This window comes from Podarcis liolepis, assembly GCF_965112155.1.
Source record: "Podarcis liolepis genome assembly, chromosome: 5".
NCBI lineage: Eukaryota > Metazoa > Chordata > Lepidosauria > Squamata > Lacertidae > Podarcis > Podarcis liolepis.
This window is the reverse complement of record NC_139556.1, coordinates 31,948,893-31,976,522: the sequence shown is the minus strand read 5'-3', so window position 1 is coordinate 31,976,522 and position 27,630 is coordinate 31,948,893. Positions and strand designations below refer to the sequence as shown.

At 40.3% G+C, this 27,630-nt stretch overlaps 1 protein-coding gene across 13 annotated transcripts in view; it reads right to left on the bottom strand.

Moving 5' to 3' along the window:
- Positions 1-26,132, bottom strand: part of MYPN (myopalladin) — a 66,502-nt gene extending 40,370 nt beyond the window's left edge. For 2 of the 13 annotated variants that reach the window (XM_083502363.1, XM_083502356.1), the window contains exons 1-3: positions 26,011-26,117; positions 24,494-24,557; positions 1,085-1,960 (exon numbers count right to left, since the gene is read on the bottom strand). In XM_083502363.1, coding sequence (XP_083358489.1) covers positions 1,085-1,959 — 875 coding nt within the window. In that variant the 5' untranslated portion in view covers position 1,960; positions 24,494-24,557; positions 26,011-26,117. Of the gene's footprint in view, positions 1-1,084; positions 1,961-3,727; positions 3,780-5,541; positions 5,697-12,463; positions 12,819-24,493; positions 24,562-26,010 lie in introns of those variants that run through there. The other 11 variants (XM_083502366.1, XM_083502361.1, XM_083502362.1 and 8 more) reach the window with 11 other exon arrangements.
- Positions 26,133-27,630: the final 1,498 nt, after the last annotated feature.

The following is a 27,630-nucleotide window of genomic DNA, read 5'->3' as shown; positions in this document are numbered from 1 at the left end:
CTCTTGAGTGATCTTAAATGTCTACCGTGGAGACAGGTGCGCTGCTACTACCATGTGTGCCTATAGGAATATAGGAAGCTGCCTTGAGTCAGACTATTGGTTCATCTAGCTCAGTATTCTCTTAACTGTCAGGCAGTGCCTCTCCAGGATTTCAGACAGGGTCTCTCCCAGCCTTACCTAGATGTGCCGGGGATTGAACATGGGGCCATCTGCATTCAAAGCAGATGCTGTACCGATGAGTCATAGCCCTTCTCCTTGCAATGGAAAGCACTGCATATGCAGTCCCTTCCCCAAGGAAATGCAAATGTAGTATATGCATGCCTGCAGCTCCATTGACTCAGTTCAATTTCTGCTATGTACTTCCCATGTGTGCAGCTGTGATTTTCTTTCCATCTTTGTGAGGGTGACATCCACCCCTACTATGTAGGGAGGCAAATACCAGATAGTAACATTTTGGTATTTATTAAATATATGACCAAAACTTCATTTACTATTGAATAAATGCCTTGACACTTACGCAGAGCAGGCTTCAAGGGGTCTGCATCTCTGGGTAGTTTTTAAGTGCCAGCCTCAGAACTTCCTGTCCTTGCTCCTTCCCTTCCTCCTTGCCATGAGGAGGAGGCGGCGCTGCTGCCGCCCCAGCCCTGAAGCCTCAGCCCAGGCATGGCTTGCCTCCCTGCAGCTCCTGCCTCAATGGAGCATGTCATGAGGCTGCCTTGTTGCGCCTCCTCATAAATTTGCACCCAGGGCCTCCCTGGCCCCCCACACTACATCACTGCATGCATGGTCATGCAGACTGCGCCCAGAGGAAAAGACAAGTGCATGGGCAGCTAGGGAGGAAGGCCCACTGAAGGCATTTTCATCAAAAGCTGCCCAAAACCTGTGACTGGCATCAATCTTATGCCAGTCACAAGTGACCTTTCCAAGGTCAGAGACAGAATAATTACCGGAGCGTTGTAAAAGAGAAATGTATGGATTTTAGAATACAACCTGAGGAAACATTGAGAAAACATTTAACTACTATACAGTAATCCACCTTCTATGTACGCAAGCTATTACAGAAATAAGACAGGGACATGTTTACCTGATTTCAGGTGTTGGAATTCCTACCACAATGCAGTCCAACTGCACTTTGGTTCCTTCAGGGACCTCCCTGCTCTTCAGCTTTTGAGTAAAATGTGGTGGTTGGCCTATTGTCTCCTCAGAATAAAAAGATGCAGCTGGTGACTCTGTTGTTAACCCTGAACTTTCTAGCTGATTAACAGCTTCCAAGTCTGCCTGTGGAGGGTTATCTGGGTTTTCAAGTGAGTGCTCAGCTACAGCTAAATCTTGCGGTACTGGGTCACAAGGCCTTTCTCTGTTTTCAGAGAGATTTGAGAAAGCAGAACCACTGTCCTGAGCAGCCTTATTTTTAGATTCAAGTTTGCTCCTGTAGTTTTTGCATGTTCGGGGCCTGATTCTTTTTGAATTGTGTGCTTTGAAAAGAGAAGAAAGCTCCTCAATGAAATCTGCAGCCTTGTTGAGGAATTCCTTTTTCGACTCTGTCTCGGAACCAAATTGCTGTTTCCTTAGGCTGCTGTCTGAAGTTGGTGAAGCTGCCTTAGATGGGAACTGCTGTTTGTTTGAAACTGTATTTCCAGAGTTTTTCAACTCAGAGGGATAGAACACATGTATCTGTTCGTCCTGCTTGTTCTCAAGTGGATCTTGATTGATGGCTTGCCTTGCCAAGTTCACACTTTCATCCAGCTCTTCTTGGCTCAAAAAGGCTGAAAGATCAGGAAGGTCCTCTTGGCTAGCCACCTCGTCTGAAGGACCCGAACTACTGCCACGGTGGAAAGAATGTGGAGATGGCTCTGATCTGCTTCTTTCACTATTCCCTTGGCGGTTGTTTTCAGCTAAATAGCTCTCTCTCAGTAGTTGAGTTATCGAAGTAGAAGATTCTGAAGTATTGTCTTGCATGCTGTTAACAAAGAGTACAAATAGGACCATAACCTCATAAATAGCAAGTCTGTAGCCGGTATTGAATTAAAAAGGAAAATGGGGATGTGTCTACTCTATTACCCAGGGACATAGCAAGTCTTGAACCCCATCTGATGTCCAATTTCTGTATCCTTGTGAGCCTCTCTATTCTCCAAATGGTAGGGCAGAGGCTGAAGGTGCATTTTGCAGCAAAAACTGCCCCCCCTCAAATTCCATTTAAAAAAATTGGTGCCATGAACTTACTAAATTGCCTTATATTCATGAATCCTTCAAGCCTACTGTAATAGGTGTCTGTGCTTTTAGACAGAGGTCTTTCTAAGCCCTGCAACCTGAGATCCTTTAAACTGGAGATACCAGGGATTGAGTGCTATTAACCCACCATAATCAAGAAATTCCTTCCACTGAGCTGAAGTCCACCTTAGCATAAAGTGAATGAAGAGTGCATGCACTCAGACAATTCATACAAATGTATGCATTTTACATGTTGCATGCATATAAATACCCAATCAAAATGCAATGCAAATTACAGTGTGAATTATTTATCCTTTTTTCAACATTAAAACTTTTTATCTGCCTTACAAGTCAAACTGTGGACAAACTTCTTAATGTACCTTGATTAAAAATGAGGTGAGGCTGCCTGGAACCAGTTAAAAGTAACCCAGGGTCTGCTACTGGGTCATCCCCAATCTATATGAAAACCTTTCCACTCAGAATCCTGTTTACATGAGATTGTTCTTTCAATGGTACTGTAGACCATGGTCTCCTGAAATTCTTATGTTTCCCTGAAAAGCATGCTGTTTCTTACCATTGCTTTTGGATTTTGAACTGTGGCTTGGGGTGGATAGTAGTATATATATTATGCATATATTTGAAAGAATGTATTCATGTGATACCTATAAAACCAAAACTGATGTTTAAAGGTTTTAGAAATTAGTTACATACATTTATTATTGGGGGGGGGGAATTATCTATCTATATAAGACCAAAAGGGCCAAATGTGACTTTGCAATCAACGTTCAGGGTTTTAAAAAGGCAAATAGCTTCAGTTGATGGACATGGAGAGGAATTAACAGAATCAGAGCAGGTATTGTGAGATAATTTAACCACTTCCTCCCTTGCTGCAGTCCTGAGGAAAATCCATCTTCTCAAGCTAGTGTTTGTATTGGGAGGAAATTCCTCCACTGGTGCCAAAAGGGATTTCCTGCAAAACAAATAATGTCACTGGAAGAACTAATTTTCTCAGGGCCACAGCTGGGGAGGAAATTGTTGACTTCCTTTTCCAGACCTTCCCTGAACCTATTAATTGGCAGCCACACTCCCTTAGTTTATTCTGACTGCACTTTTTAAAAAACCACATGCTAAATGCAAAGATACATTTAACATCATGTATACATTTGGCCCTTTGAATTTTTGAATAAAGGTCAGAGATGGGTTTGTGAAAGCAATCCATCTAATTCAGAAGCAATGCCTCTGAACTGGCTGAAGGGTGTCAAAATGGCCAGTCTTGTCCCTGTGAAGCAGCAGCTGGTCTGCAGAAGACCCGGAGCTGCGTGAGAAATTTTGACCAGCTTTACTGTGCAGCTGATTTAAAGAGGAACTCTTGAGCCAACTGAGCAGTTCAGTCAAAAGCAGCCAGCTGGGGTCTTAGGAATAGAAGAATCACTGCTATGTTAAATATACCATTAAAAGGGGGGAGGGGCTTAATGCAGCAAAAACACATGTGCTGCATGCTGCATGCTGCACTTACCAAAGTCCTACATTTGACACATGGATCATCAGAAATAAATTCCATAGGTCAGCTCCGGAACGAATTAAGTATGTAACCAGAGGTACCACTGTATTGCCTATCTCCAGGCAGCATTTGCAAGTCTGCCGGAACAACTCTAGCATTTCCTAATCCAGGGTCACACACCTAACAACCACATTCAGCAGCATCAGATCCTGACTCCTGTCCAGAAAGCAACCCACTAGCTATGCTCACATTTTAGCAAAGTTCTGTAATCTAAGTGTGTAATATCTCCACCTTGGGGTGTTGTGGCGGCTGACAATTTGGATGAAAGGAAGAAACATTTTGGAACTGGGATATAAGAAAGCTGTGACTGCTAGTGACTAAACTGACCTACACAACAACTAAGTATTAAGTATTACCTAAAAAGCAAAGAACAAAAATCTTGATGCAGCCAAAGCATTTTAACTTCCAGTCAATTTCAGTGGGCAAAAGGTAACCATGTGGTTAAGTCCCCCAGTAAAATCAATAGGACTTTAAGTGTGGTTACCCTTTAGATGAATTGCACATGAAATAAATTTATCTGGTCTTCTTCTGGGGTACATAAGAACATAAGAGCCTGCTAAATCAGGCCAATGGCCCACCTAGTCCAACATCCTGGCCTCACAGGGGCCAGCCAGATTCCTAAGGGACACCTGCAAACAGGACATGAGCAAAACTGCATTTTTGGCCACCTGTGGTTCCCAGCAAAACAACAACACCCCCTTCCCCACAGGCTCTTTCATGAATAACTATTAAGACTCTTGACCAATTAAATAATGTTGAGTTGATTAAGCATCTTCATTTCAGCCTGTGAATTGGCTAATTCAATGTACATGAATCTGCATATTATAAAAACCCCAATATAGGAGCCTTTTTGAGAAAATGTAAGAAGCAAAATCTACAGTGCGACAAACAAAAGCTGCTATGGATATTTAGAAGCAAGGGCCGTCCTGGACATATTTTTTAAAAATTCCTGTTACAGTAACATACTATAACCAAATTAATCCTTAAAAATAAACAAATGTACATTGTGGCTCCACCAAGTAAAATTTGCTCTCACTTATTAAAATTGGCCCCTACTGATCAATCAATTAAAACTTCAGTTGATTAACTTACAAATGCTACTGCTCAAAGCTTGCAGTTCTAGTGAATATATTACATGGATTAGTAAAATGTAAGTATGACTAGACAGATAAATGTAATCAGTACTTCTAATCCCTTCAAGAACATCCATCGCTACAGTAACCCTGCCTAGCCTTGCTCAATAATTAGTGTAAAAGAGGGCTATGCAGACAAACAAGAGTAGATCCAGATGGGAAAAGGAAGGATGATGCTTTAACAACAGCTAAAGAAGCTACTACTTTCACTGCTAAGCAGATTCAGAGAGAGACTGCTTTCATGCAACATATTTACTCCATAGATACAGCAATCTAAGGGGGGAAACGTCTCATGCACATGTAATTTCTGAGTTAGCCCTAAGCCTAAATCTTAACATTTTATTGTGGATCATCTAGGCCATAACATTCTATCAAAACTTTGCTTGCTATTCTGGTGAAGATAAATTCTTTTGCCCTGTATTTAGTAAGAATCTAGCCAGCAGTCAAACTACAGCACTCTGAAACATATTTTGCCCACCTCACTTTTTGTTAATTTTGCCTGCAACATATGCAATAATCAAACGAGAAAAGGTATCAGTTTTGCCAACAGTCTGTCTTGAAAAGATCAATGGTGCAATCTTAAGCATATATCCTCAGAAGTAAGTCCCACTGTGTACATATTTGCTATGCACTCACCTAGGAGTAAGTCCCATTAAATTGAGCAAAACTTACTTTTGAGTAGATGTGCATCGGCTTGTGTGGCAAGTGTTACAGGCAGTTCTTGTTTTTAAATGACCCTGTCCTATGCTTCGCAAACCCTGGACAAAATCAAGTCATGCCCACTGTACAGCCTGTAGAAAGCAACCTGACTTCAGAGGACAGCAAACTCAAAACTAGTGATACCCACATACTGCATGGAGATTGGGATGTACCAAGTCCTCTTGACTGAAATCACTTAAATGCAAAAAGAAAATATTTTAAAAGACAAATTACCAGAATGTTTGGATGGATCCTATGATAAGTTAACTTAAGGAAACGAGGAATAAAAGTTTCCTGTCTCCTCTGCCCCACTTCGCCCCATCCCAGAAATGCAGGTGGCTGAAGCAGGAAGAAGAGGATAGGAAACTCTTCCTCCTAGCTAGCAGTGGGCAAAACAGAACCAGCACAGGGTGTGATCTAGGGAGAATCTCAAGGACCACATAAACAGGCTGGGAGCCACATTTGGCCCTTCAAGGTCCCCCAACCCTGTTCTAATGTTCTGAGTTGCAGACAGCAGCCAAGTTAGAACTTTCATATTTAGAGTTATCATATATCTATATCTATATCTATATCTATATCTATATCTATATCTATATCTTTATTCTGGTAGGGCTTCTGTGCTTTTGAAAGAGAAGCATAGCCAGCAAATGAAGCAGTTCCCTTTTCTGAATTTTCATATTTGAGAAAAGCTCCACCAGTTGATTTCTGCTTTTTACAAAGGCACAGCTGCTCTGCCAAACATGAAATTGGCAGAATTACTTTAAAAATAATAATAATAATAATAATAATAATAATAATAATAATAATCAGATGCAGAATTTGAAAATGCTACTTCTCCATCACTTGTGTAACCAGAAGGCAAGGAAGAAAGTAACTAGCTTGCCACCCAGGCATCATCACACAGTAATTGATCTTTACCCTCAAACCCAAATGACAAAACCACAACAATGCTGTGGTTTAAATGAACAGAAAGCAAATCCTCTTTCCACAAGCCACCTAACTGGAGATTTTTATCCTAGTCAGTATATGTATTAGATTTTAGGTTGTTTCTATGTATACAATTCTAACTGTTTTTATACATGCTGTTGTTTTCTGTAAGTTTATTGTATTATTATTATTTTATTTTATTTAGCTCATGTGTGCCTAACATGTGCGCAACACAAAGCCAAAAACACTCCCAGCTATGTATCCTAGCCTGCTAGGTACATGACCTCCCACCCACCTGCTTTTGCAGTTTCAGATAGACAGTGACAGCTGGGAGTTTATGAAGTCACTGGTGGGCTCTGATCATCTTGGAGTATGTGTGTGTTACAGTTCTGCAGACCTGATTTTGGCTAAACACGAGGAAAAACTTGCCAGTATGATGAAGCCGTGGAACAACCGAACCAATGCCACTGTAGAAGAATTTGTTTTGATAAGCTTCAGTACAAATACTGTGGCTCAGCTGAGCTGTGGAATGGGTGATACAATATTCAAGCATAAGAGTGATCTGTGCTGAATAGAGGGTGTCACATCCTACTTATGATGTTTGTGCATTCCAAAAATAGTCTCTCCCTGCAGAGACCAAAACACTGCTGGCATATATTTATAATTTGTGATCAGTTACAATCCCTGGGTTCTTTTACTGAAAAGTACTACATTCACCCTTTTAAAATACATGCATACATTAGTTTTTCAATCTTCACCTGATATAATGCTTATACTTGCGAGTTGTTTTTGTTTTAATCCTTCCTTCCAAAGCATTTACTGTTCTTTTTTTTCCTTTTTTCTTTTTGCTGAAAATAGCACCCAGTTCAGAGTCTATGCTAATCTCATCCCATACTAGTAAACAAATAATTGAAAGCTACTCTTCCAAAGCAGCTCTTCAACCAGCTGTGTTCCTACAGTCAGTCAGGACAATGCTTAACTCTCCCATTTCAATCCATGGGATTTATATACTCTTAAATTTCACTGAATTGCATGCAGTATGTTCAAAATAGTTACCAAAAATAAGGCAGTGCGGCACAGGGGAACTGTATGTGAACATTGTTTCTGTGATGGTGCAAACTGTGCTATTCGTGATGGCTGTGTTGTTCACCCTAATCTGCAGTGCAGAGATGGAGAAAGAATTGTCATGAGTTGACCACAAGGCGCCCAGTGAGCACATCTGATGACCCCTGAAAAAACTTCTACTTAAATCCTCCCTTAGCATATCTAGGACAATATCATATGGCAAGAAATGTCAACTGCATTCTAAGAGGTATCAACTAAAAAAATCGCATGTTAAAGAACACAGCATTGATCTTGTTATGGTATGTTTTTAATCTGCATTGACTTCCAGCTTCACTCTAACAGTGCAAACCCTATACATGACTAAGAAGAATGTCCCATTGTATGCAGCAGGACTTACTTCCAGGGATGTGGGTAAAGAACAGCAGCCTAAGTTAATTTCTCTGTGGTTTCCTAGGTTCTTTCCCCCTTCTTAATGGGGAAAGTACTATATTTATTTGTCATCAATTCTTTGTGATCTCTTTTGCCCTCCATAACTTCTCAAAGGTAACTGCTGGTAGTTCCAACTCTAATCTTAGTTTCTTTAGTATACTAGGACTGGGTTTTCAAGAGGCCCTGCCAAATAAATTTGTTTTATATACCTTTTAATCCTGTTTTTTCACTGTTCTGATCTATATACCTTCACAATTATTATTTCTATTAAGTCAAATGGATTGCCATTTACTTTTTTAAGTGAGAGAAATAAAATAATTATATTAAGCTTGCTGACAGATCTATCCCTCTCTTAGGCTAACAGTTGGGTTTCCTCTCCCCTCCGGGCCTCCAGAATATTGAAAGCAGTGATCATACATTAGAACCATCATTGTACACCTCACTCATCCTGCTTTAGTTAATAGGTTTTATAGGTTTTTGTAGGGCTACAAAAACCTGCAAAACCTGCTCAATAGTAGAACAAAACACTATGTCAGCAAAAAAGAAAAGAAAAAAGAATAGGGCATAATTGCCTTGCTAGTCAAACTGCATTTTTTTAAGTACAGTGAGGAAAGACTACTGCATCAGGTGCACTTAAGAGATTAGTCAAATATGCCTGATCGTCACTCACTGGTTCATCACATTACAACTCCCAAATGAATGAACAACCCGGTTTGTGCCCCTGCTGAAAAGTATTGTGATTTAGATGAGGTTCCATGAAATATCTGTTTGTAGTTTTTTACCTGTGATGGCTATTTCACATATATAGCCTATAAGACAACATTTATATAGATACTGAATTATTAAAAAGGATGTGTGATCTCTCCTTAACAGCACAGAACAGTTATACAATGAAGACAGAGGAATAGCCAGGGATTGGGCCCTGGGAGGTCAGCCGTAAAACGTGCACTAGTTGGTCATTTCAACTCAGCAGCATGGAAGGGCACTCTGCACATGTGCAGTGGCATTCTCCAGCAGGCATGAGCATACAAACAGTTGCTGCTCATGCTTAACATAGAAAGCTCATGTTGACTGATTTTTCAAAATAGATTATGGGACCAGATACAGTTCCCATTTAAAATTTTATGAAATGTAGATGGCAGGTATAAAATTGGGTTGTTTGGTTAATCACTAGAATAGGTAGTTATGCCCAGTAAACCTACCATATTTTTCGCACCATAGGGCGCACGGGACCATAGGGCGCACCCAGTTTTTAGGGGGGGAAATCAAGGAAAAAATATTTCCCCCCCCCCAGCCCCAAAGAGCAGCGTACAGGCTGCACACAACCTCTCCCTGCCAGAGGGGTTGGGTGCAGCTATGGAAGAAGGCAAGGCAGCGAGCGGGATGGATCCCGCTCGCTGTTTTGGCTTCCCCTTTAGCCCCGTGCAGCCTCTCCTTGCCGGAGGGGTTGCGCGCAGCTATGGCACAAGCCTGCATTCGCTCTATAGGACGCACACACATTTCCCCTCAATTTTTGGAGAGGAAAAACTGCATCCAATACAGCGAAAAATACGGTATAAATCTTTTTAGGTTAAAAGCAGTGTCCCCCCCCCCAAAAAAAAAGAAACCTGCTTAGAGTGAGTAGAAGATTGATCTAATAAAGGTCACATCCACACCACACATTTAAAGCACTCTTATATGCAGTTTCCCCACAAAGAATCCTTGGGACCGTAGTTTGTTAAGGGTGCTGCTGGAATTGTAGCTCCATGAGGGGTCTTCTAACAACTCTCAGCACCCCTAACAGCCATGACTGTTCAAGTGGAATAAGAATGCATTAAATGTATGGTGTAAATGTGACCTTGAAAGCATAAGCAAATGCATTATTATGCCACTTAACATATCCTCATGAATCTCGTTATTCCAAAGCTAAGCCTTGTCCTAAAAAAAAGGTTGTGGGGTTAAACTCTAATGAACCAACTCATATTATATATTGCCTTCTGTAAAAAGAAATGGAAAGTCAGGATTCTACTGCCCCCAAATATAGGCCACCCTGAATTCCACTGCAGTTATGCTTCTTAGAAGTTGAAGTATGTAGTTCGGTCTTGTGCATACAGTGAAGAACAGTTTTCAGTTGCTAAAAACCAAACAACCTCTATTTTACTACCTCCCCCTCCATTCTCTTCTATTACAGCCATGTACCACACAGATCTGTGGGCAGCTTGGTGGACAAGAACTGATGGCAAAATTCAGCCCACCAGCTCTTTAGTAGAGAGGAGGCTCAGCTTGTATACCTGTGTAAATAAACCATATATCATAAAGACACCTCAGTCTCCACTGTGCCTCATTCCAAAAGGAAACACAAACCCTGGGTAAGAACCTGGAAGCCCTGGAATATCAGAGACTGGGGTGGCGTGTGCAACAGTATAATTTCTACAGTAATTAGGCGGTGGTGGTGTTTTTACATGGATCACTTCATGGATCACTGCCTTATCATGGCGAAGGGGCTTGAATAACTCCAAGAATCTATGAGCTATGCTGTGCAGGGCCACCCAAGATGGACAGTTCATAGCCAAGAGTTTAGACTAAATGTGATCCACCTGGAGAACGAACTGGCAAACCACTCCAATAAGAAATCTCCATGGACATAAAAAAGGAGAAGCTTTGAGAAGAAAGTGAGTGTTTCCAAGGCATGCTCTGGTTCATGGGGTCATGGAGAGTCGAATACGACTAAGACGACTAAACAACTGCTATATTGAAGCTACTTTATTTGCAAAAAAATTCCATTGGTTTCATTGGAGCCTACTTCCAAATAACTGGATTCTGGTTTGTAGCCCAATGATCAGAAATAAAATAAATTCATTGATACAATTGTGAACTACTAGTGAACAACTGATTTCAGGATTGTAATGTTCTAAGCTGGATTGATCTGATACAAAATGGACTTCTGTATACTGATCTTTTTATGAACTCACACATTAATGCAATCCTGAATTGCTAATATTGTTTGATAGCTATTTTTAATGTCATTAACTGCATCTTAATGTATTAATTAAACTTTGGAGCCTCATAGAGGATAGATATAAAATAGATATAAGATATATAAAATATTTTACTTAATACCTCAAAATGTTGATCATATATATATATATATATAATTACAAACCTGAAAATTCTGAATAAGTGTTTACATTAATCATCCTCAAACATGGTTAAGCTGAAGTGCTACTGTTTAAGCTGACCAAATTTCATTGACTTCTATGGGACAACTACTTTAAAGTATAATATTTAAAATTAATTAAGTTGTGTACCACATTTCAAGGCATATTAATTATACAAGTTTTAGTCCTAAAAAGACTGAGCTAGAATCCTGTAGCAATTTACTCTGGAGTAATCATACTTTGTTAGTAGAATCTCGGGTGGTTTCTTGAGAAATGCATTTTCACGGCCTTAAGGATGACATTTTAAACATCTTCATTCTGAAAGGGTGGCAAACATACCCTCTGCCACCATAGATAGCTTTAGAGTGGTGTTTACAGTTGAAGAGTTTAAAATGTATACACTGTATTGCTGCATGGGGCTTTGCTTTACAAATCCAGGAACTTCTTTTTCAAGCTTATTTAAAATAATAACATTTCTGCTTGTGTAAATTGATATGTAACAACTGTTCCGAACAGATAAGCGAAGAGTTTACTAAATTCTCTTTTATGTTGTTCATTCTTTTATTATATTTCATGCTACTCTTTCAATTACTGCTTAATGTTGCAACATATCAGGCCAAACATTTGCCACTGACCATCAAAAACATTTTTTTTCAGAGAGAGAGAGAGAGATGGGAGTTGGGGGTTGGGAGAGCAATGCCCTTCGAGCAAGACTGTTTCTGCAGCTGTTGTGTACATTAATCCACAGAGCAGATCTCCAAACCCTAAATATAGCTTGCAGTATCATTTTACATGACACATACTCTCTCCCCCCCCCCAATTTTTTTTTAAAAAGACTTTAAATATAGGGCAATATTAAACTAGACACTATGTATGTGTTTTCTTTAAGGAGGTAATGCTGATTATTGGTGTGGATTTAGTGCTAGTGATTACAAAGCAATTGCTTAAAGTACGGTTAAGAGGGGGATTCAAAAGGGACATTTCTCATCCATGCAATTTATACATTTTTTTGCCTTCTGTTGACTCTACTTAGAACACTTAAACAGGCACAGAAGGAATTTGGACTCCCTCCCACCCTTCACACTCTGTAGATTCTGTAGATTATTTCATTTCCATTCAATCTTGTGTGCCTCTGCGCCATTTAAGAAAGAGAATTTTTAAAGTTTCTTGCTCACCTAATATGATTTATCAGCAACAATTATCATTCAGCTATAACATGGATTCTCTCCCTCCTGGACCCTCCGTGCACCTGCGCAATCTCATCGAAACACACACTCACTCTTGAAAGTTAAAGACATTACCTTTTCTGATTTATCCAGTTGTTGAAATCCAACTCTGGCAACACAATCACGGTGATAAAGATTCCGAAGTAAGAGATTAAAATGACTGAAGCAATTCCTTCAAGTCCTTTGGAACCAAAACGTCTTGGAGTCCATCGGGTGGAGCGGGGGGGAAAGGCGTTAACCTTGGTTTTGGGGGGAGATGGCTGTAAGAAGCTGAACAACCTGTCACCACTGAAGCAATAGCATTTGTCCGTTTGCAGGTCCCAAGTTATTTTGAGACTCATAAACCATGTGCCTGTGAAACATTCCACCTCATTGGACAGGATAATATTGAGCAAAGGGATTCCATTGCTGTAACAGCACCTACGGGGTATGTGTGTGTATGCAAGGGAGGGGGTCATCATTTTATCTTCTCCCAGAATGTCTTTGATGGATGCTCACGCTCTTGGCATGACTCATTCAAAATGGATTTTGTATTGTTTTACGTAAACTGTTGTCAAAGCAGGCACATTCATTTTAAAATTAGAAAATAGTGGGATCTAAGCTCTTCCTTATTCTTATTGCTCAGGATATCTGAGATGCCGAAGATTACATACCACTAATAAAGGCTTAAGATTTTAACTAGTTAGATTCAAGGCTAAGAGTATATACATTAAAAAATCAAACAGTTTAAACATTGGGGGCATGATCCTGCTAAAGTTAAACCCTTTAAAGTACCATTGGATTCAGTGAGACATAATTAAGTAAGTGCTTAATTTTCCCATTGATATCAAGGGCATTTAATTGTGCCTGGCTGATCCATTCAAATCAGCTTGCAGTGGGTTATCATCTTGCATCCTGAAAATGCAATCCTAAATACCGGCAGTGGCATATAAACCTACAATACCATTTTGCCTGCAACGGTTGCATGAGGTCATGGTTTGTAAGGTGCCACTTATGTTTTAATTAATAACTCCATCCTAAACATCTGTTGCTAGTACATAAAGCCTGAAGACATGTCTGACTGAAATAAACAGGAACTGTTTATGGGATTATGTCCCAGGGGCTTAACCTAAGATTTACGAAGCGAACACAGCACATTTTATCACTATTAAGGCTGTGATCTTTTAAATATTTAGTTGCTGTTCTTATATATAATAAATCAGGTTGCATTCATGCTAATTAAGTCACAGTTAAGCTGAAATAAATATGAAAAATATCAGGACTAACCAATAAACACATTTTTGTATGCAGTTTTTACTAATGTACACAATTTTGTATGTTGTTTTCACTAATATACTAATTTTTATGCTCGCTTCCCCCAATAGATGCATTAAAAAACCCAACAATCTTGGTTGGCGAACTGCATTGCAAATTTCAGATGGGTGCAAATTTCAATGGATAGAAAAAGTATAGCTTGGTTTTGCTTCAACTGGGAAGAACTAGAGTTCAAGTTAGACATTGCAGGAGGCCACATGGTGGCTGTGAACTCTCATCTCTGAGAGCACATGCGATGACATAATCATACTCACGAGTTTCCCTACCCTTTGCATGGGGAGGTCAATGAAGTAAAACTGGGACGGGGAACTTAGAGTGTTATGGTACAGTGTCAATATGTGACTTTCAGTGTATATTACTGGGGGAGATAGGTCAGACACACAAATGCCATACGTTCCTTGTAGCATCTAGTTTGTTTCAATTGGATTAAACCAATGGCTTCAGAGGAAGGATGGACTTTAAGGAGCAATCTGAATGGAGAGCGGATTATGGCATTCAGAACATTGATTGGAGAAGTTCCTGGCTGGTTAAATATATTTTAATTTCCTGGTATTAGATGCAACTGTAAAAATAAAAGTATAGCATTCCGCAACTATTCTAGTCTCCAAGAATATCTTAGATACTGGAATAGTGAAGAAATTGGATGTTTATTTACATCATTGCAGACCCCTCCCTTCCACAAAGACATACAGACTCTTACATAGCTTTGCAGTACTGGAGAGACTCTTGAGGAGTTTCACAACTCTACACAAACTCTTCCGGAGGTTTTAAATCCTGCATGGAATCTCGATATGGATTATGCCACATTAGCACTCCACAAAGATAGCAATAAATACATTCCAACTTTTGAAACCAATAATGTATATCAGGGTGTCACCAAGCCATTTGTAAACATAATTTAAATACTTCCAACAGAAAACACTTGAAGACAGAGTTATGGTTATGCAGTTGTAAAGTTACTGTCATGTAGCGATTGATCCCAGTCACATTTAAGTCAATGGCAATCCTCCACTATAATGATTACTGTGGCCCTTAAAAAAATGGCATCAGTAAAAAGGCTGACTATTCAACATTTGAAAAGCACAGTAAGAGAAAATAGGGCTGAGATCCTAAGCACACTACTGACATGAATAGAACCTGCTTTAAAATAAAGGTTTTAGGACTGAGGTGTTAGGCTCCATTGGAAAAAATCCAGGCTGAAATGTAACCAAATGAAATTAGGTTGGATACTCTAATATTTATATTATGCACGCACGCACGCACGCACGCGCGCACACACACACACACATTAATTAACAAAAACTATTGTTAACAGAAATAAACCAGATGCATGCTGTAAAATCTGCTAGCTGTTCTGCTAGCTGTGTTGTGCCGTACGGTAACATCCTGCCCACACCTTCCAGGGGTTCTGCTAGCTGTATTGTACCACTAGCTGTATTGTACCATACGGTAACATCCTGCCCACACCTTCCAGGGGTTCAGCTCTTACCTGTGTCTGGTTTCCTAAGAATCTGTAACAGTCTTAGAAAATTCACATTTTTACATGCTTGCACAGTAAGGGTGTGTGTGGAGCGATCAAATATACAGATAAAGTATCGCTATGTTTGTATTTGATACTGTTTAAATGTATATGAACAGACCCTCTCAAAATATAGTTAAGGGTCATTATGACAAAGGCAGCCACTCCTCTGCCCCTTCCTCTCTTTGCATGTTTGAATATTCCAAACTCTAAATGGCAAAGGGCTGCAAATTGCAAACATGCCCATTATTTGGTGGCCATCTCATTAGTAATAATTTTTTACATTATCTGTCATCATCATTTAATAGAAATGATTTGTATCTGAATCTGCAATAGAAATAACTGTGTTGATACTAACTGAGAATATATTGCAGACCAAATATGATGTGGCAACACCATTTGATGCATGTAGTATTGCATTCCTCCACCCTACCAAACCAGCAATCTTGGCAGGATCAGGAGAATGTCAAGAGAGGAAGACAAGCGACAGCATATGTGAAGGTTATGTCCCCACCATTTTTTAGGATTAAGAATCCATATATCATTTCCTTGCCAGACATGTCCTAGTGAGGAGAGGTGTACATCTCCCTCAAAATGTCAAACATTAGAGGAAGACACAGTCTCCACACGTAAGTTCCTAGGGACTCAATCCAGAATCCCTTTTTCTGAAGTCCACACCACTAACTTCTTTGGCTATTGTTTTTAAGTGAGAGACAACATCTGTGTCTAAATGTCTGGAGGGAAGAATGTATAGCAGTGAACTCAAACTTGTTATGATATATGAAGCTGATCTTTAAATACATTTTTCTTTCATTTTCAAGGCACTGTACAAAATTTCAGAAAGCATACTATTAACAATAACAATCCAATTAAAACCACATTCACCTCTTTAAAACCGTACAGCAGCAATTAGAATAGCCGCAGTAGTTAATAAACCATATTGGCTATGAGTCCTGTAAGACCTGCTCCCTGCCCTGGGAAAGTGAGGCCCTAAATGACTCCAGTTACAGAGGCAAGTGCAAGTGTGCAGCCTGCAAAAGGTGTCCCAAAATATGATGGCAAGTGCACCTACTTAAACATAAGAAAGTGATACTCTATTAAAATAGACTGATGGTACACACCTAGCAGCATGAAAACAGCCAAACTGTTGTTATTGTTGGCATTTGTCTGTCTCAAGAGACAATGAGTTGCTTTTATGGTAACATACTAAACCCACTGGAACTTGGTACTCCCTTAAGAGTCATCATCATAAAAGAAATAAGACAACATCACACTTGGGCTGTTCTCAAGTTGTCATACTTTCTGGGTTTTCAAGTTATTAATTATATGCTATCTGCCTCATGCACTGGCACCATTCCTAGAATTGGATGCAGTATTTCCATTAATGATACATGAAATCACTTCTATTTTCTTCATCATCTAAACAAGAGTTGAAAGGATGAATTGGTTAATATACGTATCCACAAATGTTTTATCCTTTCCACTGGGGTGTGGGGGTGGGGGTGTGTAAGAAAAACAAACAGGTCACGTTCCTGACAGCAACATGCAACTTGATCTATAACACCACACAAATAAAACAAAATACTAAAATGCTATTGCCCTAATCCAGCAAGGTAAAGGTGCATGCCAAAATTACTCACATCTCTTGGTTCTGCCCACATGTTACCCTTTCCTCAAATCCTTCCGCTGGCTTCTCACCCCATTTTGTATTCAGCACAAATGCCCTGTCCTTTAGGAAGGCAGAAATTGCTGTCTTACTCAGTCCAGATTCATAGTAGGACTTTAAACAAGGCATGTTTTTTAAAAACAGCATTGCCATAGGAGTTGGCGTAGTGCCCTGTCAGAGATTTTTTTTTAAGGTAAAAAATATTAATCCTAAAATACATTGCTCAGGAAACACATTATCAGAAACAATCACACTAATGGGGATTTTAAAAAAAATGCAACCAGCTCCATGTACGCACATCTTCAGAAGTTCCAAAGTTCAGCATAAATTATCTCGCAAGAAAAGCAGGCAGCCTATCAATAGGTATTAAACAGGCACAGTTGGATAGTATGTTTTATGACAGGAATTGATACGTACTTTTGTATTACGAATGTGCTGAAGCAGCAAGCAGTCATTTGATTAGTGGCTGGGTTTTAAATTTAAACCATTGTTTCTTTTCACTCTGATTGCTTGCCACACTCCCTCTACTGTTCATGAGCATGTACTACACTTCGTGAAACCTCACATCATCACTCAAAGGGAGAACTCCAAAAAACAAGCATCAGTTTCAAATATTCAGTCTAAGGATGCTTTTGAATATGGATTATTTAACACCACCCAATCACTGCTGCTCCACTTTGAACTGGAAATGGAATAACAACTCTGCTTCCAAGCAGACAGTTCCATTTCCCCCAACACCAGATGTTTGTATGGGTTATTATCATTCTTTGCGAAGAAAGGCTAAATACTCCCTCCCCTTTTTACTGAATTCCTGGTCATGATTCTGCATCCCACCCCATTTAAGAAAATAGTTTGATAAAAAGGCAATACTTTTTGGAAAGGGAAGAGTTAAAGTTATAGAGTTGGGAGAATAGGCTCAGTGAAATCCAGTCTTGTATATTTTCCTAATCTCAAAAACTATTCAGTCTAAAGTATTGTGAATTACTAATGTGGCAGAAAAATTGAAAAAAGAAGAAGTCAGGAGCTGCCAGATAAATCTGATATTATTGGTATATTTCTAGTATATTAGCAAACCAAGAAGCCAATTAAACAGCGCAATTCAAAACAGTGTCATACTTCAGCCTTTAACCTGAACTGATATTCTGACACTGAAAGAAAATACTAAGCTGGGGCAGAAGTTTCTATAAGACTTAACATGCTCCTCCTTTCACCATAAATCTGGCATAGTTATTTCTTCATGCCAGTTAATATGGTTAATAATACTAACTTTGGAAAATGCTGTTTAGAGTTTCACCAAGTCTATTGAAAACTTGTATGACTGCATCAGCCTAAATTCCCTCCCTCTAATTTTTTCACTTATCTGACTGGAATTCTTCTATTCTTTTGCTACTGAATCACTTCTTTGCTCTAGCCTTAAATTTCATTCATTTACATGTAAAGTGAGTTGACAGCTGGTGTATACTATGAAAAAATATGCTGCAAAACATTTATATAGCAAATTAAAGAATTTGCCATCCTAGTGGCACTGTTTGCTGTTTGGGAAGGAGCCAATATATTGTCACAAGACGTAATCCATCAGGGAAGATCCTGAGTGGATTGGGAGCTGCTGTTGTAGATCCCATGGATAGATAATGCTTGAATCCTGCATTCAAGGTTGCATGCACAATTCACAATGTTTGTATGGACAGTGAATCCCATCTCTGTCATGATCCTGTGAGGTTAAGTTAGGCTGAGAGGTATATGGCGGCCTCAAGGTCATCCACCAAATGTTATGGCCAAGTGAGGATTTAAATCTAGGTCATACTGGTCCTATTCCAACATTCTCACCACTGTAATGGGGTGAACAACCTGTGGCCTTTCAAATGTTGTGAACTACAGCTCTCAGCATCCCCATCCATTGGTCATCTTGGCTGGGGCTGATGAAACATGGGAGTCATATGAACACAAGAGTCCTGCTGAATCAGGCCAATGGCTACCTAGTCTAGCATCCTATTGTCCCAGTGGCCAACCACTTGCCAGTGGAAAGCCCACAAACAGAATGTGAGTGCAGTAGGACTCTCCCCCTTGAGATTTCTTTGTTTACTGTATTTATATCCCACTTTTTTATGTAAGAAGCTCAAGGTGGCATATATGGTTTTCTTCCTCCTTATTTAATCCCCACAACAATCTTAAGAGGTAGGTTAGGCTTAGAGGCAGTGAGTGGATCCAGGTCATCCAGTGAGTTTCATGACAAAGTTGGGATTTAAACCTTGGTCTCCCAGGTCCTAGTCTAACACTAACCACTACACCACACCATCAATACCATCAGTAGCTGATGGCATTCACAGGCATGCTGCCTCTGGAAGTGGAGGATTGCCATCTGTGAAGTGGGATATATGGCAGCTCTACTCACTAGTGATATTCACAGCTCCAATCACCTATTGCTTTGGTGCCATTTCCCTACCCGCCGCCCAGCCGTCTTCTTCATTTTAGTAACAGCAGTGTTCCCACACAGCCCATCAGATATGACTATGGGTTGAGGTCACAAAGTTACATCAGAGAGAAGGCAATGTCTACTCAAGAAGCATTGCATTGTACCTCACTCTACATTAGCTTTGTTCACTCTCAGAAACATCAAAGTACTGCCAAATCTGATTTGCTGTGTGATGGTGTTATCGTTTTTCATAAGAAGGCATTTATAAAGAAAAAAATGGTGCTAAGGACAAACAGGATTCACAGTGAAGTGCTGCCTTTATGCCAAGTATGCAAAAGCAGGTTGGCTAACTGAATGCATACAGTGGTGAGCAGGCTGTCTAATTATAGTGGTGTCTCGCAAGACGAAAAGAATCCGTTCCGCAAGTCTCTTCGTCTTGCGGTTTTTTCGTCTTGCGAAGCAAGCCCATTAGCGGCTTAGCGGATTAGCGCTATTAGCGGCTTAGCGGGCTTAGCGGATCAGCTGATAAGCGGTTTAGCAGATCAGCTGATAAGCGGCTTAGCGGATCAGCTGTTAAGCGGCTTAGCAGATCAGCTGATAAGCGGCTTAGCGGATCAGCTGTTAAGCGGCTTAGCGGCTTAGGATCAGCTGATAAGCGGCTTAGCGGCTTGGGAAAAAAGGGGGGGGACCCCGCAGGAACTCGCAAGACATTTTCGTCTTGCAAAGCAAGCCCATAGGAAATTCGTTTTGCGAAGCACCTCCAAAATGGAAAACCCTTTCGTCTAGCGGGTTTTCCGTCTTGCGAGGCATTCGTCTTGCGGGGCACCACTGTATACGCCAGCGAGACCTTCTTTCTAGTGCCACCAAGGGAATGGCAAAAAGTGTCCCTCGGATAGCCAAAAGGGGTGTGCGTTTGTTGTGTGGTGGGTAACATTTAATGAAAAGCACCTATAATTCCAGCTAATCCCTCCGTTTCCCATTAAACAAAAAACATATATCCCACAGAAAAGTTGCTTAAATGCCTATACTATAAAGTTAAGGAAGAATATTTTCCTGAGCTTTTTAATTTGTTTCCTGAGCCAATGTGTTCCCTAATGCCTAAATTATCAGCTGAGTCACTATGACTGGGCAAAACGGAACAGGTCACAGCATTTAAAATATAGTCTGATATGACAGACTATGCATTAACATAAACCTTTTTAGACTAGTTAGTACATGTGTGACCGAGGAGAAATCTCTGTAGCTATGAATTAAAGCTTCTTTTCCCAGTGATATGCATAATTGTTTTCTCCAACAAGGAAGAGCAGACCTGGCTCACAAGCTTAGAACGAATGATCTTTTAAAAAACAATTATTTGGGTAAGTCTAAGAAACTCTAATTAAGCTATTAGAAATCCTACAGAGAAAGCAAAACAATAACCTTACTTAACAGCTGCTTACAACAGTAGCTGCCAGTTCCAATTATTAGAAAAATATTGTGTGTAGTTTTTTTAAAAAAACACAGGTTGCAGTTCTAACGTTTTTAATTAAGATTTTATTGTCTATTAACATGAATGAGTTATGAGAGAGGTTGAAGAAACTGTTTGGCTTCAAGAGAATTGGTAGCTGAACAAATTTATGTAGGCCGCTCAGTTTTAACTTAAACTGAATCATTACTTTTATCATTCACTAGGCTTTGTTTTCTATCAGTTCAAGCACTCCTGAGAAATAAATCCTCCATACTTAGAATGAATTTTGAGATTACAATTTGAACCAACCCTTCAAATTGTGCCATATGTACAGAGTATATGAAATATAAATAAATGAGAAGCTGTCAGTTTTGTCATTTTAATCTGGAAGATGCAACAGATTCATTTTATGATTTTCATTCAATTGTTCGTTGTATATGAAAAATAAGATGTGCTTTAGTTTGCTGGGTACCTATAGTGACAGATTGCATGCATTTGTATCTTTGTATATTAGGCGGTGAACTGTTGATTTTTAATGTAAAGGCACCAGGTGGTGGTAACCGAAGTCTTTTGTTCAGATTGCTCTTTATAGAAAATCTATTAGGAGGGGCCTAGAGCGGAAGAAACGCTGTGTGTGAAGAACAATGTAGAAGTTTCCCATAGTATTTTAGATGGAGAAGGACAAGGAAATAATGACCTTCACAAAACAAAAATATTTCCAGCCTATGCTTTATTGCAGCAGTCTTTCATTATTTTTTTTAGCACCTTTAACGCCAATCTGCATCACAGAACCCCTTTCTGCACTGTCTATTTCTTTGCTTCTCTCTCTTTCTCACCAGAAAAAGAGTGCTGGTGTGATCTACATGCTAAAGAAGGAATGTGGTGGGCTGGACAGGGCTCAGAGCATTTTTGGGTCCCAACCAGTGGCAAATCCTTGTGCACAGTGCACTAAAGAGGGGGAAATTCAGACAGCTACCAACTTGCAGGGGACAGAGAGCAGCTGGTAAAGATTCAGGATTTTTAAGGCTTTGAGGTTCTGGTACTAGTAAGCTGGTGCAAGAATACAAAAGGGGTTCACTCCTTGACCAAGCCTATGGTGGAAGCCAAGGGACAGACCTTAGAACTACATGGTTGTTTAGTGAAGAAAACTGGAGGGGTAGCATAGTAAGGCTGCATCCATCTTACTGTAGCCTTATGAGACTTTGCCCTCGGGTGGGAAAAATATTGTGCCCGGGAAAGGGAGATGGGAGTTAACATACACTCAAGGAATAGTTTCGGAGAAAAAGCTTTATTTCTACCATCCATGAACTGGTAGAAGGAGCAAGTGTGATAGTTCACAAACAAGCACGAGTTCACAGTCATTTGCACAGAGCATATATTCCCCTTCTAGTTCCCTCCCCTTTCTCCTCCTCCTCTGAAGTCCTGCCTCGAGTTCCCCTGAGCATGAACAGAAAGCTGCTGTCTTGGGACTCTTTTGGACTCTTCCCAGGAAAGGGGGTGAGAAGCCGGGGGGGGGGGAGCCTTGTGGTTCAGCATGTCCAAGATGTTGCAACTGAATGAGATAAAAGTCAGTTCTCAGGCCTGCCCTGAACAGAGCCTATTCATTAGCTTTTTGAAGCCTTCTTGTACTGATAAAAGTAACGGTTTTGCTTATGCAGCAGCATCTTGTGAGAATCCACAGAAAAGCTGTAAGCTGTGGATTTTTAGAAGACAAAAGGAATTTTGGACAGTTTTGAGGCCTGAGGTGATTATTGGGGGGGGGGTGACTTCGGGCCTAGGTGGGGTCACCTGTCCTCACCTCCTTCATTACCATCCAAAATGACCACAATAAATCAGTGAATTTCACTTCTGAGAAACATTGTAAAGTCTAATAATATAACTGTGTTAGGTTATTTCCTAACCTTCTTAGGTTTTAAATATCAGTCATTTGACATGACTAGTATAATCACAAATATCCTAATTACTGGCACATTAAAATATTTTGTTTGGAATTTCACTAGAGATCTCCCCTGCCCTTCCCATCTGCTTCAAGTCAAGATACATAATACTCAGAGCCCGTCAAATTAATTTGGCACCTGAGGTGGGAAAATCCCACAAGTGCATGTTCCTCCCCCGTGACAGTAAAAAATACCAAAATTAAGTAAGTAACTATCAATTTGCTGCCCTTTCATGATGTCCAAAATCAGCTGCTTCACTCCACCTAACAGTAGGCCCAGCCCTGCCCAGGGCAGCAAAGAAAGAGTATCTTCTGCTGTGCACAGCATTGTGGACACTCCATTTACACTTCTACACGAACACACCAAGATGCATATGAGCTTTGGGGTCAAATATTAAGTCATTACTAAGTGGAAAACCATGGCAGTAAGAATTGTAAGGAAGGCTCTTATGAAATTATGGTTGTGACAGCGGGTCAACACATTTTAACATGTAAAATTTCTAAGCGGGTAATAGTTGTTAAAAATTGTATCAAGTCTGTTGCCTATAAATATCTACTATTCATATGTCCCACACAATTTCTGTGGTCAGCTGAGGTTGGCCACTTGATAGCACTCTCCATGTGTCACACGCAAATGTAAAAGTTATTTAGAAAGTCACTCTTGCTTGCCACACCCTGGTTAAGGAACTTCCTTCCCCTGCCTATCAGGAATTCTCAATTGGGTAGTTATTTAGGGGCTGGGGATAATATAAGTTTGTATATAGTCTGTGAATGTACATTTAAGAGTCTAGAGCATGGGTAGGCAAACTAAGGCCCGGGGGCCGGATCCGGCCCAATCGCCTTCTAAATCCAGCCCGCGGACGGTCCGGGAATCAGCATGTTTTTACATGAGTAGAATGTGTCCTTTTATTTAACATGCATCTCTGGGTTATTTGTGGGGCCTGCCTGGTGTTTTTACATGAGCGGAATGTGTGCTTTTATTTAAAATGCATCTCTGGGTTATTTGTGGGGGCATAGGAATTCGTTCATTTCCCTCCAAAAAAAAAAATAGTCCGGCCCCCCACAAGGTCTGAGGGACAGTGGACTGGCCCCCTGCTGAAAAAGTTTGCTGACCCCTGGTCTAGAGCATATCGTATGACACATTTTCATATTTGGGTGAAGATAAACATATATTCTAAAGTATGCTGGAACATGCGCTCACTGCATTTCGAGGTTCTTATTGACAGTCATTTGTGCACAAATGAACACGGAATGCATGTTTGAGGGTAAACCTCTTGGCTGGCCTTCACTCTTTTAAAGGTAACATTTGCATGGGGTCTACCTGCACATACCTGAACGCATGAATGCATACACCTCTATGAGTGAACTGGTACCCTGGAAAATGGAAATTCAGAGGTCTAGGCACATTCACTCGTTCAGAAATGAATGCCAGAAAAAGGATTCAAAATATTTATTTTTAGGGCACATCATATGTTGTTTGCTTTTAGGTCACGGAAATGTAGATTTTGACCTACATAAACAATTAAGTAAATTCCTTATACAATATGCAGAACTACTATAATGATTTATTTTAAAATGCTGGGGAGTAGGTAGATTTTGGGAATCCTTCCTATGCTGAGAGGAACTACAAGAAAGCACTTTCTTTGATCCACAAATAGATAACCTGGCCTTACAGTTCAGACATCATAGCCTCTATGAAACTTCATAGTGTTGTGCGCATGAAACACCTGACCATTAGCAACTGCCTTAGGAGAGGTACAGCTAGTACCACCAAGCTTGCAGATAGAATGTAGAAGGTATCATCACTCACCAGTTCTTCACTGTTCAGGATGAAATGAGGAACACGATGTTGGCTGGCTAATGTGCTGACTTGGCTGGCTTTGGAAACACAAATAGGTACAAACAGGGAACAGCATTTCATTATTTTGATCACAACCTATGGCTTCATTCACTACTCCATTCTCTCACAAGAATGAGTGGCCAGTTATTTAAAATATGTAGATCTGCCTCCTGGACCATAACTTATATTCACATGGGTGAAAAGGTCTCTTTTCTTTACTTCCAGGGTTTGTTTTTTTTAATATCAAACTGGTTTTCTGGGGAATGTCCTATTGACGTCTATTACAGTAGGAAAAGTATCCCAGGGAAGCTTAAGAATATTATGGTTCATGGAAGGGGTTAAAGGAGTTAAAATTATTTCCATAATGAGCAGCTTTATTATGGTTGATATTTTTTTAATGGGGTTAAAGGATGCTTTTGGGAAACCTCTTCCTTCATCCCAGGAAGTTAAACATGGGAAGTCCTGTGACACTATCCCTGCTTTCCTTACATTGTTTTGGAACTGTTGCGTGTGGACAGTGGCCCTAATTTCTGAAATTTGTTCACTGTTCAACCATCCAAGCAGTTGTGCTGCTTATTGTCCTCCTTGCCTCCTTAAACAAATATTCTATAGGTTTCTTTCCCTCCTGCGGTTTCAGTATTTCTTCTTATAGTCACATCCACAAAACATGTGACAACACATTAACATTCATTCTATGTCTCCCCGCCCCCATTTCCCTCACTTGCAACTATTCCTGCATCATTACAGCACTCTTTATTCCCAAGTGAATATTGTGGCTTCTCGGAAATATTCTGTGAGGGGAGAGGGAAACATCAGGGAAAATTCACTCTGGGAGCACAGGAAGAACAGGTTGTACATCCAATTTTTACTAGGGCTATCAACCCATTAAATTAAACTGAAGAGACTGGTTACATTTAAATAAATGTGCATTTACCTAAACCTCTAGTTACCGTAGGTACTTTTTTGAGATACTGAAGGAGGTGTGTAAGGTAACTTCTAAGTTGATAAATGGCTACCACTCATTGTTAGAAGAAAAAGAGAGAGCCCAGCTTCCTATTTCTCCCTTACTGTACAGTAGTCACACATCAAAACCATAATATTCTAAACAAATTGACAGTTCTGGACATACCTTTTCTAACTATTACTTTAGTTTTAAAGCTTGCTGTCCTAAGTTTTAAGGATAATCTCCTTCTATTCAATCCTTTTTCATGTGGTAAAGGCCCTTGAGGCAACTAGGCTTTGAACAAGCACCCTCAACTCCATTACAAAAACATGTGAGAATATAAAACCTACCCCTTTCTTTTAAAATTAAACTGCCTTCATCCCACTGCTCACCCCACCAATTCTCAAGTAGTAAACAACTCTTCTCTTTCCCTGGTGCTCTCACTGTAATATTCTCCCTACCTCCATCCCAGAACACTTGCACGCAATGGATCACATTTAAATAATCCATTGTGGAAATTTGAATAGAAGCCAGCTCAGCTCACCGTGAGGGAAGTGGCGTGACCTGCTTGTGTGTGAGCGAGTCCCAGGTCTTTCCTCTCCAGCGCCTCTTTCCTCTCCCCACTGAAAGCTACTTGCTTCCCTGCATGCAATCTTGACAAAGTAGTAAGAAGGCTAATTTTAGGGTACTTCATCATAGTGCCATGCAAAGACATGGTGTCATTTCAAAATCAGCAGCATGTGGCACTGCTTTGAGCTCCCCCCCCCCTTCCTGAATTGTGGTCTCACTTTGATCTACAGTAGGGCAGCACTTGGTACTTCGTGGCAATGCACATTAAGCTACTAAAGGAAATTTCTCAGGAGTAAGTTGCCAGACTGTGGAATTCCCTCTTCCAGCCTCTACTTTATTGGGCTTCTGCTGCCAGATCAAAACAAGAACTTTAGACAACAGAGGGTGCTAAAATTATGAAATTTGTGAAGGGAAGGAAAAGGAGATTGATATGTATCCAGTGCAGGGACTGAAGGGGGACATCTGTCCCCAATATTTGTGAATTGTTTCCTGGCTTTGCTAATTTATTTATTTAGTAGACTTCTAAACTACCTGCCATTTGAAAAGTTCTCAGGGCAGTTCACAGGTCAGTTACTAAAAGCACAATTAAATACAAAATAAACATCAAACCAACAATTCAAAAGAGTGCAAGCAGATATTCAAGTACTGTATGGAGAAAACACAGAAGCAGACTTAAAAACTCTCTGTAATCCAAGACCTCAGACATCTAAACAGAGAAGAGATGTGTTCTCCATTAACAGTGCAATCCCACATGACCTGGAAAGCTGTCTGTGGACAACTGCTGGCTCCCTTGGCCTGAAGAGAGATGAGCGCATCACCACACAATCACCTTTGACACGACTTAACCATCCAGGGGTCCTTTACCTTTACGTCTGTTCAGTTCAATGGGGATTGCTCCCAAGAAAGTGTGCACAGGACTGACCCTGGCCTGAGCACTCACATTTGTTGGCTAAAACTTGCATCCAGAACATCTATGTGCTGCCACCTCTCTCCTCAAGACCTTTATCTAAACCCACAATTGCAGCTTAACCTTTGCACTGATGCATATTCTTCTCTTGTAATTCGCACCTCTGTCTTTTCATACCAAGTGGGCCACAAGAGTACTTCGACACAGAACCTGCAGACTGCACACTGATTTGTCACACTGCTGGGTGTGATAGACCCTCACCCCTCCTTCCCAAAGCCCAATGCCTCGCCTACACCAAGCTGGCCCAAAAAAACTATAGCACTATTCATGTGTTCTAATCTCTAACAAGATGAAGAGAGAACAGGAAACAGCATAGGACTCTGCCTGCCATTGCAGCTCTGTATAATACACCCCACACTGTTCAGGGCCCCTCAGTCCTATGAACAAGGTTTTAGAAGTACATGGGGCTATAGGGGTAAGGAGGGGGAGAGAAACATTGGCGGGGTAAGCTGCCTTCCACTTGGGTAACCATCAGATACAGTGATACACACTAACATCAACACCACCTGCATAAGTACAACTGCAGCAATATTTTAAGGGAAATTTCTTTAGCTAAGAGGGCTTGACAAATATTCATTATGTATGAACTGGCTTTTACATTGTAGTGCAGACAATTCAATAACTGAT